Source organism: Aricia agestis, chromosome 6 (assembly GCF_905147365.1).
Source record: "Aricia agestis chromosome 6, ilAriAges1.1, whole genome shotgun sequence".
Lineage (NCBI taxonomy): Eukaryota > Metazoa > Arthropoda > Insecta > Lepidoptera > Lycaenidae > Aricia > Aricia agestis.
In genome coordinates this window covers 2,192,018-2,208,029 of record NC_056411.1, presented here as the reverse complement: position 1 = coordinate 2,208,029, position 16,012 = coordinate 2,192,018, and the positions used below count along the sequence as shown (strand labels likewise).

Sequence of the window (16,012 nt, the reverse complement as noted above, 5' to 3'; positions counted from 1 at the left end):
AGTCCATAATGGACGCCATATTTGACGATAACCTTAACTATAACTACGCCTCAGGTGCAGATTGCAATCCACCCTTAGATGGTATTTAAAATGTGTTACTACTTATTTTATACCCTCTTACTAATTAAAAAATCGCCTCGAATTTATCGTATTTATATACATAGCTTTTTTACTGTTTCTTTATTAATAAATAAAAACTGTGGCAGTTTTTATGTTATTTTAGTGTAGTATTCTATTTTTAACCAAAAATTTTTACGCAATTTAGGCCTGTGTCGCACAATATTTGTATAATTTATACTAGAAAAAAAGCAACTACATGTTATAGTTATTATGCGTAATGAAGTATCAATATTTATGGTGATATTGTTTGATGCTCTTGTATTTTAGTATTATTTGTTTCGAATTCCGACTAAAATAACGCTAGTAAAAGTAGGATGTTAATTTGTAAATTAATGTAAAACTTCTACATTTACCACCATACTGATGAAAATTTTTACACATCAAATTACTATACTGTAGTCTGTCAAGAAAGTGAAGAAATTAAAAAGTGGCAACATCGTAGTGTCATCCCTTTCAAATCAATCTAAAAGAAAGGATGACACTACGATGTTGCCACTTTTTAATTTCTTCACTTTCTTGACGGACTATACTTGCCTCTGTCTTATACATTGGAAATATCACATGACAGAACAAGACATGAGACCTTGTATTATATGTTGCGTAAATATTTTTATAAGTAAGGGAACCTAATACTAAGGGAAATTTTGACATTATTACACCAAATAAATGTTTTGAGTGTATGGATATTAATATTTTATTCGTTGATAAAATTGATTATTTTCGAACACTGATCTCCATTATACAGTCAGTGTTTTCGAATAATAAGTAACAGATGAATTCTGAAAAATTGGGCTCGCATCTTCCAACATTTCTTACTGTCTTCTATAGCAGTGGTCCCCAAACTTTTTTTTTTCACCCAGGCCACAATCATGTTTTGCCGCCGGTTGAGGATAGCTGTTCTATAGTTTCGGATATTGCCCGCTACGCTATGCCCATTTTGAAAATTCAGCCTATATTAAAATTTGATTGTATTTCTATTATTTTAAACTTTTTAGATTATTTAATGACAGATAGTAGTCTTGTTTTATCTTTAAGAATCAAAATGGAATTATAATCCATACTCATGTTAAAATACAATGTTTTAAGTAAGAAATATAAGCCAGTGTTTTACATAAGTGTGTCTATTTTGTCTATAGGTTTAACCACTGAACTGATAGGATAGTAGATTTTACAATGTACCGTACATTGTAAAATCTACTATCCTCCGGTAGCGGTAAATACCCTATCCGGTGCAATAAACACAACAAGATCAATCTTTATATCGATTTTAGCCATTGACATAAGCTCTTTGGTTTTAGCGCAGTATTAAGCACTGTTACGCCGAAATTTTTCGAAAGGGGTTCGAACATTTTTGTATGGAGCCTGGCACAACGAATACTATACTCACAAGGAGGCCTGGCATATCTAGCCGCCGGCCATTTTGATTATTTTTTTTCAAAATTTCCGAGCACGATAAAAATGGTATATTTGGATAGGGTACACTTATACAAACAAAAAATATTAAATAACATGGTATCCTAAAGTGTCACGTTTCCGAGATATTTGGAAGTAAAAATCGCCATTTGTATCCTATTTACTTCTAATAAAAATCAAGGATTTCTAGATGTGCTTTTAGCCTTACTATAAAATGATAACACAAAAAAAATTCAATGTCAATGTCAAAAGCTTAACAGCTGTTCCAAATGTCATTTGAAATTGAAAATCAAAACATTTCAATTTTCAACATGTTTCGAAATGCGAGTGACGAGTGAAGACTGACGAAGATGAGTCATGAGACACAAATTCGCAATTGGGATTTATCGCAAAAATATCAAGCAATACTTCCTTTCCAATATAATCGTTGAGCTAAGAACATTTAGTTTGAAGAATGTCTCCACCAAGTAAGAAACGTAGAGCTCAAGTAAGTAATGTTTTTTAAGCTTGTGATGTTTATTAACCGGTTTCTATAAATTGCACCTAATTTGAGGTTTTTCCCAACCCGGCACAGCACTGCTTGACTCACTGCTCAATTCATTGTTTTAGCCAGCAGCCGCAGAAGTGGACATCATGGAACACATACAGAATCTTGATTGGTATGTTACTAACGAAATATTATACACATCAATATATAATAATTAATGTGTAAATTGTTCGATTCATCTGTTTATCAAGTTATGAATACCAAAAAATATTTCAAGTCTTCTGTGGATGTTTCAAGATAAATAACTTTTATAAAACTTGAATACATGAATAAATAAAAAAATATCAACAAAAACTAAAACAAAGTTTGATATCTCACATATTATATTGCAAAATTTATTGTTTTAATAAAATATCATGTGAGGAAATTTTTTTTTCCGCTTTCTATGTAGAAAGAAACGAATGGATGTATGTACAACAAGAATGTTGCAACATATTTTTGTTGCTTAGTTTGAGTGATATGCAAAGATATATTATCAGTAAGTAATCTAATTTCAGGTGTAAATCTGAGTGGACATATATAGATTTGAGTAAAGAATCAAAAGAGTTGCTGAAGAAGTGTGTAAATTCTACAAAACCAGAAACTGAGTATAATGTTAAGGATGTCATTAAAAAAAGTGAGGAGTTTCCAGTACCATTTCCTATTGACACTGTAAGGTAATTAATTGTTGGTTTTTTGTAGTTTACTTTAACACTACATAATCTAAGTTTATTTGATGCAGAGTTCCAAAAGATCCATCTAGTGGGCACTAACTAAATCTATACATATATACATACTAACATAATAATATAATTATATTATATTATTATGTTAGTATGTACCTACATAATATAGTTACTAGCTGTTTGTAGTACTTATTCCTAGCTAGATCGATTTATCGCCCCCGAAACCCCCTATATGTATACTAAATTTCATGAAAATCGTTGGAGCCGATATATATATATATATATATATATATATATATATATATATATATATATATATATATATATATATATATATATATATATATATATATATATATATATGTATATATATATATATATATATATATATATATATATATATATATATATAATTGGAATCGGAATCGCGGGCGCACACTCGCGTGTGTATAAAATAAAAATAGTATGGGCAGCGCAGGCGCGTGCGACGGAGCGCGGTCGCGGGCGACGACGCTGCCCATACTATTTTTCATTTATACACACGCCAGCGTGCGCCCGCGCGAGTTTTAGCGTTGGCCCATAAAGTCTGTAAGTTTAAAAATTATAATTGTTGTTTTGTATTGAATTAAGATTTAAAATATAAATTATATTAAATTATTTATGTGTCATTTACAGACTCAAGGAGTTGAAAAAGAGGAGACCAAATAGCAGACTCAAGAGAAATATTAATTCTACCTACACTGTTATTCATGAGAGAGTGCTGATTCTTATGGCTGAGTTTCTGCACCATAAAAGGTAAATTAATGTGATAGTGTGTTACTTCGTCACACCCAAGGTCATGGGCAGGGGGGGGCAGCTGCCCTAGCCCTAGAAGATAAAATAAACATCAAGTTTCCAAAGTGCTGAACCATTCAAGAGTCGTCCATTGCGTACGGCACGGATGTGGACGCTTACCTTTACGCGGTACGTCACAACTGAATGTGTAATGTGTCAAGCTAGCGAACGGTCGTGCTCCACGTTACACACGCCGCAAATATTATTTAATTAATATTTTCGCGAATCGCGCGGCACGTTGCCGCTGCACGTGACCATGGCGCTCGTGGCCAACGAGTTGCTGGCGTTTATCCAGCAAGCCATCGACACCATAGACGAGGTCAGCATCATGCAGATCTGCAAGTCCTCGTTCACCAGTGAGGAGATTTGCAAGGGGAAGCAGCTGCTGTATGAGACGCTCGGCCAGAGCGCGAACATGCCGTCGCGACGAAAAGACGGAACCGAAAGGAGCGTGCAGGACATCATCTCCCTGTTGAAGCAGACTGATCCAGATGAGGTACCGGCTTTTGTGGCTAAAGAGCTGCACAAGCTGCCGCCCGTCACGTTGGACCACGTCGACATCGTCAGCCTACTGAAGGACATCAGGTTCCTGAAGGAGGAGCTGACCGAAGTTCGGGGTAGATTGCAGGCGTCAGAAGCTATCATTAGTGATCTACGTAATTAATTATGACAACTAAAAAGTAATAATTGATTATGTAGATCACCTGACGCCGCATTCGTCACTCATCGCCGAGGCGCACAAGCGATCACGTTTAGCCCGTCAGCATTATTTATTTATTTATTTATCGGACGGGTCAACAAACACCGCCGCTGCCGCCCCCGCCCGCGCTCCCCTCCCGACGCCGAGTCCACAGGCGACTCAGCAAAACTACGCAACTGTTGCTGGTCGCCCCGTAAGGCTTCGGAGAGTCGCAAGACTACGGAGAGCCGCAAGGCTTCGAAGAGCCGCAAGGCTAAGTCTTCTCGACCTGGCAAGGACGAGAGCAGGAGGTGCGATGAGGAGGGCTTCATACTGGTGGAGAGAAGGAAGAAGAATCCCGCCGCCCGCAACGATCGCGACACCGCGCCATATGTACCTGAGCTGCGTCTGCGGAGCGAGGTCCCCGCGACGCCCCTGTCATATCCCGCCTGCACTGGTCCATGGAGGTCGAAGACGTCGTGGACTACATCAGCAAGAAGACATCCCTCCACTTGAGGGTCGAGCGTCTGCAGTCTCGCCACAAGGTCAACTTCAGTTCCTTTGTGGTGAGAGTACCGACGCATCTGCTCCCGACCTTTGAAGCGGAGGAATTCTGGCCGACTGATGTGGTTTACCGAAGGTTCCGGGGGAGACTCCGGAATGAAGCGCGCGTCATGTCGCCGTTAATTCGTGATAATGTGTAGTTGTTAAGTTTATATAATTTTTATGTATGTTAGTCATTAAGGTATATATTGTATGGGCCTACGTAGCCTGATTTAAATAAATAAATAAAATAAAACAACTGCAAACGTCATAAACGTGAGAGAGCCGTGCCGAAGCATGGCTCTCTCACGTATATAAAAACTGGTGCTCGGAAGTCGGAAGTTGGTTTGCGAGTGAGATTTGGTGCACGACGCATACCGCATACCTGATACCAGAAAATATCGTTATATTTACCGGTATTTTCATAACGATAATTTTTGGTTATGTTACTAGATATCGATAAAAAAATACCGTTATCTGGCTACCATTATGAAAATACCGGTACGTAACGATATTTTTTCGGGTATTCGATAACGTTATGAAGCCCTGGTTGTAGGTACCATCGAAGAAATTGATTAATAGGCACAATTATGTACATCCGCCAGCTGCCTTTGAATCGGCGGCAAAATTAAATTGGCCTATACTCATAAAAAATATAAATCCGGTCCTGTTCATATTTCATACCAGTCATACCACTGCAGCACTTCTAAAGCCGGCGCCAGATATGTGCTTCAAAGTTTGAGAAAACTTTTTGAAAACTTTGACGTGCGCAAAAAGCATCACAAATATGCCTGCCAGACTTGTTTTCAAATGTTTTACGGCACAGTTATTGCAAAGTTGACTGAAAGATTGGAGGACTATTCTGTGGACGCTATGAATCTATTTTATTTGAGTGCATTAATTTTTTTATAATAAATTAAATTTTTGAGGCTTCTGCTTAAAGTAGCTCAAGAAATTCGATAACTAAGTCATTACTCCACTCTATTATTGATGTTCAAATCTACAATTGCTCCAAAGTCCAAAGTTTGTGCGACAAGTGTGGCAGGTCGCACAAACTTTGAAGTTTGTTTACTTTGATGTGCGCAGAAAAACCGACTCATGATGGCAAACTACAAATGTGTGTTCAAACTTTGCACAAATAGGCAAATGTCAGTGCCACACTTGGGTATTTGCGTATTGGAACACATGTCTGGCGCCGGTTTAATAATGGAAAAATTTAAATATTTTTAGGTCTCTTCAAAAGCTGTAAAAGTGGCGACAAAGAAATAGAGAAAGTCTTCATAGAAAACGAACAACATCCTAAAGGTGAGCTAACATTTTTTTTTTGCGTAAAGGTAAACTAAAACGTAATGTCATGTAAGAATTAAGATAGCGGTTTCAAATTGAAAAAAAAGTTTTCAGAAAGACACATTTCAAAGTGTTGCTTGCTGCTGCCGCCGAGCTGCATAGTGCAGCCCGGCGATGAAAAGCCGCTAAAGCAACATACTATGCCTTCTCGTGTTGCGAATAGAAACCATTTTTGAATAGCTTTTCCAAAACGACTTTCGTCGCATCTGGATGTGAACTGACTGAATGTTACACAATATTGCATACTATTATTATTAAGTGCAATTACCTGATAATTTGATTTATGATTAACAACTACGTCAATAAGTGTTTGCAATGTTTCCAGACAGTAAACAATAACATATTGTAATACTTCACACATTAATAATCTGAAAGACGAAAATTATAAACAAATATTATATATACCACATTATACAGTATGTTTTTAAAATGAATCAAGCATTAATGATAATTCATAACCAGTATGTTAAATAACGAGTTCCAACATCCAATTATACCTACTATGACTTGGAAAAAATAATCGCGTCGCGTCGTAATAAAAATAAAGTACTTAATTGATTATTTACTAACTAAAAGATTTAAAAAATCCATGTCCGTATCTACTAATATTAGATATAAATGCGAAAGTGTGACTGTCTAAATAGACAGTCACCTCCTCACCCCCAAACCGCTGAGCCGATTTTGCTGTTTGGTATGGAGATACTTTGAGTCCCGGGAAAGGGCATAGGTTATTTTTATCCTAGATAAATGTACATTCTCGTGCTATAAACGACGTCAAACACCATCCTCCTCCTCTCAACTCCTCTAGGTAGGTACTTATTTCCGGATAAACTTTTAAGTACAAGCACCACGCCACATTTTTTTTTAAATAATTAAAGTTAAAGCACAGACGATACAAATACAATAATTATTAAAGTTGATCAACGCGGCACTCCAAAATAAATATTTGAAAGCAGATAAAAAAAATCCGTCAAGTGCGAGTCGGACTCGCGCACGAAGGGTTCCGTACCATTGTCGAGCAAAATCAGGCCAAAAATAGTGTTTTTGTATGGGTGCGCCCCTTAAATTGTTATTTTATTTTAATATTACTATTAATTATTATTAAAGTGCACATATATATAAGCCATTTTTGAAAATTTTAAAGCAGCCTCTACACGTTGGCCGTGTTTGCCGAACAGAAGAAAACGGCGCTATACTAAAAAAAGAGATTGAATTATTTGCGTCTTTCTTTCTGGTATAGCGCCGTCCCCTTCTGTTCGGCAAACACGGCCAACGTGTAGAGGCTGCTTAAGTGCCTACTTGTTTCCATTATTGATAACGAGCAAAAAAAGTTTAAAAATCACGTTTGTTGTATGGGAGCCTCCCTTAAATTTTTATTTTATTTTAATATTACTATTAATTATTAAAGTGCACATATAAATAAGCCATTTTTGAAAACTTTAAGTGCCTACCTGTTTGCATTATTGATAACGAGCAAAAAAAGTTAAAAAAATCACGTTTGTTTTATGGGAGCCCCCCTTAAATAATTATTTTATTTTGTTTTTAGTATTTGTTGTTATAGCTGCAACAGATCAGTTAAACCAAAGACAATCTGTGAAGTCTTGCTTTAGCGGTTCTGAAAATACCGCCTGGAGATACACAGACGGACGGACGGACGGCCGGACGGACGGACGAACAGACAACGAAGTCTTAGTAATAGGGTTCCGTTTTTACCCTTTGGGTACGGAACCCTAATAAAACAGTTACCAAGAACACATCAAAGTGAATATAATCACTACGTGGTACACATAATAACAGGCCCTAGAAATACAGAGGTTTATCGAGAAAATTATAGAAAAATATAATTAACATAAAAGCCATTGTTAACAACATAAGATAAAAAGTGGATAATAATGAATTATCATATCCTATGTCCGCCTACTCTGAGCGACGAGTAACTGTAATACGTCAAGTGATTGCGAAACTATTACTCTACAGGGTGAACCCATTTTATAATCTATATTTTTGTATGTATATTATAAGTTTGATCGCGCTAATCTCAGGAACTACTGAATCGAATTGAAAAATTATCTTCGTGTTGAGTAATCCATTTATCGAAGAATACTTTTTAAAACGTCACGCTGCGACCAATAGAAGTGAAGAATTAGAGGGAAATGTGGAAAAAATGGGGTCTTAAGGCCATCCCCTGAGCAAACGACCTTGACCATACATTTTACTTATCTTGTAGATTATCTTAGTTCAAAATTTACCAAAAAAATGTTTGTATTGAAAGAAAATGTTTGGCAAATATAATGTAGTTAATGAATAATGAAATTGGCGTGTGTTTCAAATAAACGTAATTTGTAAATACTAGGGAGATACTGAATATTGCTTGAATTTAAATAAATTGGAAGCTGATAGGTATCATCTTATATCTTTAAACGAGCAATTCTTGTATAGTATATACATTTATTAGAATCTCGGAATCGACTCCAACGATTTTCATGAGATTTAGTATATCGGGGGTTTCGGGGGCGATAAATCGATCTAGCTAGGAATCATTTCTAGAAAATGTCATTTTATTCGTGTTTTATCGAATACCGAGCAAAGTTCGGTCAAATAGCTAGTGAGTAGATTATACAAAAATAGGAAATTAATAACGGAGAAAGAATCTTCATATTATTATGCTGAAGATTATTGCTGTATTTTTATTATAATTTTGCAGCTTTCAAATTATGAGTTAATAAGACTCTAAAAACTGTAAATTACGGCATCTCCGGAGGGGGAGCGTCTTAAAAACAAAATAAAACGTGAATACAAGGCAAAAAAATTAAATATAAAAAATAGGTACTTACATAAAAAAACATATTGTCGGGGACTGCCGCGGTAAATACATAGCATTTGTTTAACAACCTATCCAATCATAATTCGCATAATGTCTAGTCGCACGCACACAAACACCGTGTCGAAGTACCCACTTACAAAAATATTTGCTATATTATACTAGATGATGCTCGCAACTCCGTTGCGCCAAAACTCGTTTATCGCGCGGGGACCGTACATTTTTTTGGAACAAAAAGTATCTTATGTCCTTTCCCGGGACTCAAAGTATCTCCATGCTAAATTTCAACAAAATCGGTTCAGTGGTTTGGGCGTGAAGAGGTAACAGACAGACAGACAGACACATTTTCGCATTTATAATATTAGTAATTAGTATAGATATATGTATTTGCATTTGTAAAAATGTGAAGTAGTCGATTGAATACAAATGGGCTATAATAGTTTATAATATTATTATGTAAGTATACAAGAAGTAGAATTTTTACTAGGTCACAAAAAACATCCTGTATCTATGTAGAGTTTTTCACTCGACTCTATTATCGCCTTGAACTTTTACTTATAACATCAGCACGTATATGATGCGCCGCTCAGTGTAAAGACAACGCGTGCTGGATGAATACAATCAGTGTTTTCATTTTTTGAAAGTCGAGCAAAAATAATGGATTTCAAAAACAAAGTCGTAATCTTAACCGGAGGCAGCGGGGGCATCGGCGAAGCTACGTCCCTCCTGTTCAGTAAAGCCGGGGCCCAACTCGTCATAGTCGGCCGAAACGAAGCCAAACTGAAAGCAGTCGAAGCCAAATTCACCGGCCTAAAGCCGTTTCTCGTCAAAGCGGATATATGCAAAGATAACGAAGCCAAAGCCGTCGTACAAAAGACGATCGAGAAATTTGGCAAAATCGACGTTCTAGTGAACAATGCCGGGGTATATCATGCCGGGAACCTCATGGACGGGAGTATTGTGAGCACCTATGATGACATAATGAATGTGAACTTCCGTGCAGTGGTAGTGTTAACCAGTTACGTGGCTCCGCATTTAGCCAAAACGAAAGGCAACGTAGTCAATATCTCGAGCGTACTTGGCTTCGTGCCTACCAAACTTCCTGGCGGCCACGTATACGCAGCATCCAAGGCGGCCATCATACACTTTACTCAAGCTGCTGCTATTGAAATGGCCCCACATGGGGTAAGAGTGAACGTAGTCAGCCCGGGGCCAGTGAGCACTGAGATGATTGGAGACAAAAACTTCACGCCGGAAATCCAAAAGCATATAAAACAGTCGACTCTCTTAAAGAAGTTCGCCAGTCCAGACGAGATCGGAGAAGCCATATTGTTCTTAGCGAGCGACAAGGCGAAGAGCGTTACGGGTTCCAACTTCATTTTTGACAACGGGTTCGCATTGGGACAGTAAACCCAACGGAATTCACCCAGAAGCCTTGAGAATTACTTAAATTCTTCCCAGTTCTTGCTTATAAAGAAGAGTCTTTATCGATTCTCGTCAAGACTCAAGAAGCTTGTAATTTTTAAAAACGTTGACAGTGCCTTCTATATACCTCTTCGATCATGCAGCGATGTAAAAGTGAGCCGAATATAGGACCTTTTTTTAAGTCGGATAAAAAGAAGAGAGAAGTTTCTTGCTATAATATGCTTGGACTCTGGACGGATGCTTATACTAGTTACGTCGCGACGTCTGACATTGTTCATAATCTTTTACACTGTTTTAATATTAGTAAATGTATGTCTAGCTCTAAGTTAAATGTAGATGCTTTTTTAGTGTTCCGTACTCAAATGGTAAAAACGGGACCCTATTACTGAGACTTCGATGTCTGTCCGTCCGTGTGTCTGTCTGTCTGTTTGTCTGTCTCCAGGCTGTATCTCAATAACCGCTATAGCTAGACTTCTGAAATTGTCACAGATTGTGTATTTTTGTTGCCACTATAAGAACAAATACTAAAAATAAAATAAAATCAATATCTAAGGGGGGCTCCCATACAACAAACGTGATTTTTTTGGCCTTTTTTGCTCGATATCAATAATGGCAACATATTGAAATTTTCACAAAATCTTCAATTATATGTTTTCTTTAATAATTAATCATAAAATAAAAATAAAATTAATATTTAAGGGAGCTCCCATACAAAAAACACAATTTTTGGCCTATTTTTGCTCTATAACGGTATCGATATCGGAACCCTTTGTGCGCAAGTCCCACTTGCACTTGGCCGATTTTTTGGTCTTTTTGGCTCGTAGTCCATAATGGCCACAGGTAGGCACTTGAAATATTCACGAACTCTGTAATTATATTTGTACTTTAATATTTATTATTAATAATAATATTGAAATAAAATAAATAATTAAGGGGGGCTCCCATACAAAACCACAATTTTTCTCTATAACGGTACAGAACCCGGCGTGCGCGAGTCCGATTCGCACTTGGCCGATTTTTTATTTATAATATCAACTGACTAAAGTATGCAAGAAATATAATATTATATCTCGGCGGGTGCAATACCGTGCACCCAGATATGGTGTAAATATCTACCTAATTAGTTATGACTTATGTTAAATACGCTAGTTTTAATTAACTTTATTTATATATATATATATATATATATATATATATATATATATATATATATATATATATATATAAGGTGCATTGGGGTAACTTCGGAAGAAAAAAAAAATGGGGATATTCCGAAAATGGCAAATAATTACCAAACAGAAAGTAATTTTGAGCTCTGGCTACATTAACCGAGACGCCAATTTAATCACCTCCCCCACTTCCTTTCCCTCGAGCCGTCAGCCGGCAGTGTATGTGCGCTAAGTTCATTTTTTCGCGCCAAGTGCAATTTTATGATTTTTTTGGGATTATCGAAATTACCCCGTATTGTTTTACACAGAAATTAGGTAAGTTACGTAATATTTTGTTTGTTTTAAAGAAGCTTTGACGTTTTTTGATTTCCTAAGAATAGGTTATGTTGCTCTAGCTATGATTTTTAATAAACATTCGAAATAACCCCAGTGGGGTAAATTTGTTAACGAAATTTCCCCAAAAATTTTTTCATAGTCTTTTGCAGGGGTGCGCAACATAATATAATATTCCGATTTGATGGTCCTAAAATATGGATTGTTCTATTTGTAGGACAAGGTTACTCTTGAATTATATAACTATAATAACCTATCATTATACAAAAAAACAGCTTATTAGGGTACCGTTTTAGTCGTTTTAGTTCACTAATCAACAAAACTTAGTTGACTACGGAACCCTAAAACGCACCCCTAACCAGCTGATTTTCTGTATATTGATAGGTTAATAGATCTCTGTTAGCTACCACTTTCGTTGGCTTTTTTATTGTTCTTATTCTATTTATTTCTTTGCTCCAAATGTTGAGGACATCTGCATCCCGGATGGGGTAATTTCGAAAATTTTTCGGTACAAAACTTAGTTTGGTGTCTTCTATGGCTTGTATGCACAATGTTTTTGTATGGGGTAAAATAGAATAAAAATAAATATGTGCCTTAAATGTATTATTACATTAGGTCGTGTTTCGGCTGATATTCGAAATTACCCCTTGAGTATTCGAAATTACCCATGAAAAGTAGAAATAGGGTTATATTTTAAAGGGGTAGTTATATCATCTTAATATATATATTTCTTGTGTGCGTGTGTATGTGACTGAACTCCTCCTAAACGACTGGACCAATTTTGATGAAATTTTTTGTGTGTGTTCGTGGAGATTCGAGAATGGTTTAGATTTACAGTTTGGTCTACTGGAAAATGTTTTTTCAATTAATTTCTTATTTATAAGGAGTTGTTGATTTTGGAATGTTTTACATTAGATCCGGCGGACGGCGCTATCATCGCATTCAATATTATTCTATTTCAATTTTAGTTTGTTCTGACAGATGGTGCTACGATTAATTTGAAAAAAAAATTGTTATTCAATTCATGTGCTGATTAAAATATTAAATAAATAACACATAGGCTACAATTTTAACCGACTTTCAAAATGGGGGAGGTGTTATGTTCGTTTTCTTATATTCAACGATTACTCCGCCGTTTGTTAACCGATTTTAAAAATTTTTCTTTTGGTATATAGGGTATCATCCCAATTTGGTATTATATTCAGAAAAGTGGTGATCTGATGAAGGATCCATAAGTAATCGAGGGAACTCCTCAAAACTTATAGGGAAACATATGGTGACTTCGGTTTCGTGAGAAGTATTCTAAGCATATGCTACCAACAAGTAAGATTTTGCACTGAGATATACCTGGTATACCGTGGTTCGGAAGGTGCTGAGAGAATTCCTGATTCTTTATAGATACAAGTTTGGGAGTTTCGGCGTTGTTTTAAGAACAGAAAGCATATGCTACTATGCAAATTACATTCTTCATCATCATCATCATCATCATCACTACCATATTATACCATTTCATAGTCTTTTAGATCGAGACTCGAGTTTGTCAAGCGATAATTAAAAAAAATCTATATCTACCTAATATTATAAACCTGAAGAGTATGTTGGCTTGAACGCGTCAATCTCAGAAACTACAGGCCCGATTTAAAAACTTATCTCAGTGTTAGATAGATCATTTATCGAGTAAGACTCATCATTTATCGAGAAGGTTATATTATATTATTACTCTAAGACTAATACGACAGAAGAAACTCAGGAAAATGTGGGAAAAACGGGGGAAATATTTTTTATGGGAAAATGTACCTACGGATTCTGTAAAATTTCTAATTTACGCGGGCGAAGCCGCGCGGGACATCTAGTATAATATATTATTATATAATATTGAATATATAAATTATTGAATATATATATATATATATATATATATATATATATATATATATATATATATATATATATATATATATATATATATATATATATATATATATATATATATATATATATATATATTCAATAATTTATATATTCAATATTATATAATAAAATGATTACTATTAAATAGCTCAGCAATTTTAATTATTAATTATACTCCGCGTGCCCTAGCAATCTAGAAGAAAAAAAATTTCGGCGCTGCTACTTTTTTTTTTATGTAATAAGGGGGCAAACGAGCAAACGGGTCACCTGATGGAAAGCAACTTCCGTCGCCCATGGACACTTGTTACACATTACCGTCATGCTCTGAGCTCATTAATAACTAGCAAGTAGCAACTACTACAAACCCACAAATAACTACATACTTTAGTTTTTTAATAATTTAATTAAAATTCATAGAATTATTAACAACGTGTAACGGCTTATAAATTATAAACTCGCTGTCCCTCTTGAAATCGTACGCGGAAAGTAAAACCTTGGCATCGTGCTTTATGCAATAATAAGCATTTTTTATTCCTCGTTCGCTATTCTATATCTGCGCCAAATATCATCAAAATGTGTCGAGCCGTACACGGGTTATTTCATTACCGATTAAAATAGATATTAATTTCTATATCAAAACCTCCTTAGACCTTACTCATAAAAAATATGGAAACGCTATGCATTGTTTTACTTATGCAGACGCTTGATGAGGATAAAATATAATATTACTACTCCCGACAAACGTTGTTTTGCCTTATAAATTATTTCTAGTATCAACATAAAAAGTAGATAGAAAATCTTATTCTCAGGCCTAACGAATATGCCATCGAGGAAATTGATTCCTAGGCAGTTGACAGACCAACGTCATCTGGTCGGATCATGTCAATTCAATGTTAATTACTCGTCTATGTGAAACAAGATTGTCTAAAAACTGCCGTGTCTCTAATGTGCGGTGATACACCATACATGGTACACCGTAAAGTAATATCACTCAGTTTTGTTACACGTTGTATATTTAGTGAGACTAATCTATTCTAATAGTGTGGAGAAAAGATGATACCTACAAGACATAAAATATGGTTCTTCTGTAGTCAGGTTTTTTGCAGGTGGAATAAACGTGCAGCTAGAGAGCCGAGAGCCCACAGCTATGTTGGCGGTAGAACACGCGGGCAAATTGCTGGTCATCACGTACCCCTGGGACGGCAACGCGCACCCTGGGAACGAGTTCTGGTGAGTAGAAGCCCGGTGGCAACCCTTATCCGTCATAAGTCATATCTCATAGACCAATAATCTCGCTCTGGTTAAAGTAAAAAATGGACGCCATATTTAACCATAACCATAGAGCTCGACAAGGTTTTAAATGAACGTGGCGAAAAAAGGAACTAACGCTGTCATCATACAAAAACGCCATTTTTGACAGTTCTCCTTTACCAGCACCCCCCCCCCCCCCCCACACACGTTCATTTATAGCCTTGTCGAGCCATCTGTCATTTTAACTATAACCAAAACTTTGACCATAACTTTAACCACGCCTCTGGTGCAACCCACCCTAACTGATTATTATATTATTTCTAGGATCGGTAAGTTGGGCAGCTCAGGAGACCCGGCAGCGGCGTGCTCGACTCAAGTGTCGGAGCTGCACAACGCGCATGTCAACCCCGCGCTCACCGGCCTGAACGTGCGCGTCGCTGGCCGCGGCGGCCTGAGCACGCTGCGGGACTGCAGTCTCGCTCTCACCGCGTAGAACAGAGCGAGACAACATCACATGCGCATTGCTCGGCGCCATATTAAATAAATGTTTAAAAAAAAACAAATGTACTAAAATGTGTATTTTTCAGAGATTTACATTCTGTTTGCGTAAGATGCAAGGCTCAAAGCTAAGAAATATACTATGTGATATTTTTGTGCATTTAAAATTACAATATACAATACTATAAATATACTTAACTGACATTTTAAAGTGTAATTATTATTCCTTCCGCTAGTTCCTTATTTTTTACTCGTCGGTGAAACAACATACAAAGTCTTTTGACTTTTACTAGACTTTATACTCGACGATGTGGATTGGAAATGGAAAAAATGGAAAAAAAAATCCAATAATTATGGATATTTTTTGGAAACCCCATCCAAATTTGCCACTGAAAATCTTTGAGATTCTGGTGGACCCTTTCCAACTTTATTACGTATTTTTCCGCCTATTTACTT

The 16,012-nt window shown here is 36.3% G+C and overlaps 2 protein-coding genes across 2 annotated transcripts; both read left to right on the top strand.

Moving 5' to 3' along the window:
- Positions 1-1,867: 1,867 nt before the first annotated feature.
- Positions 1,868-3,855, top strand: LOC121728301. The gene is made up of 4 exons (XM_042116452.1): positions 1,868-2,020; positions 2,143-2,192; positions 2,578-2,736; positions 3,421-3,855. Exons 1-4 carry the CDS (start codon positions 1,988-1,990, stop codon positions 3,542-3,544), a joined length of 366 nt encoding a protein of 121 aa, XP_041972386.1. The 5' UTR covers positions 1,868-1,987; the 3' UTR covers positions 3,545-3,855.
- Positions 3,856-9,429: 5,574 nt separating this feature from the next.
- Positions 9,430-10,784, top strand: LOC121728300 (3-oxoacyl-[acyl-carrier-protein] reductase FabG-like). The gene has a single exon (XM_042116451.1). It carries the CDS (start codon positions 9,627-9,629, stop codon positions 10,377-10,379), a length of 753 nt encoding a protein of 250 aa, XP_041972385.1. The 5' UTR covers positions 9,430-9,626; the 3' UTR covers positions 10,380-10,784.
- Positions 10,785-16,012: the final 5,228 nt, after the last annotated feature.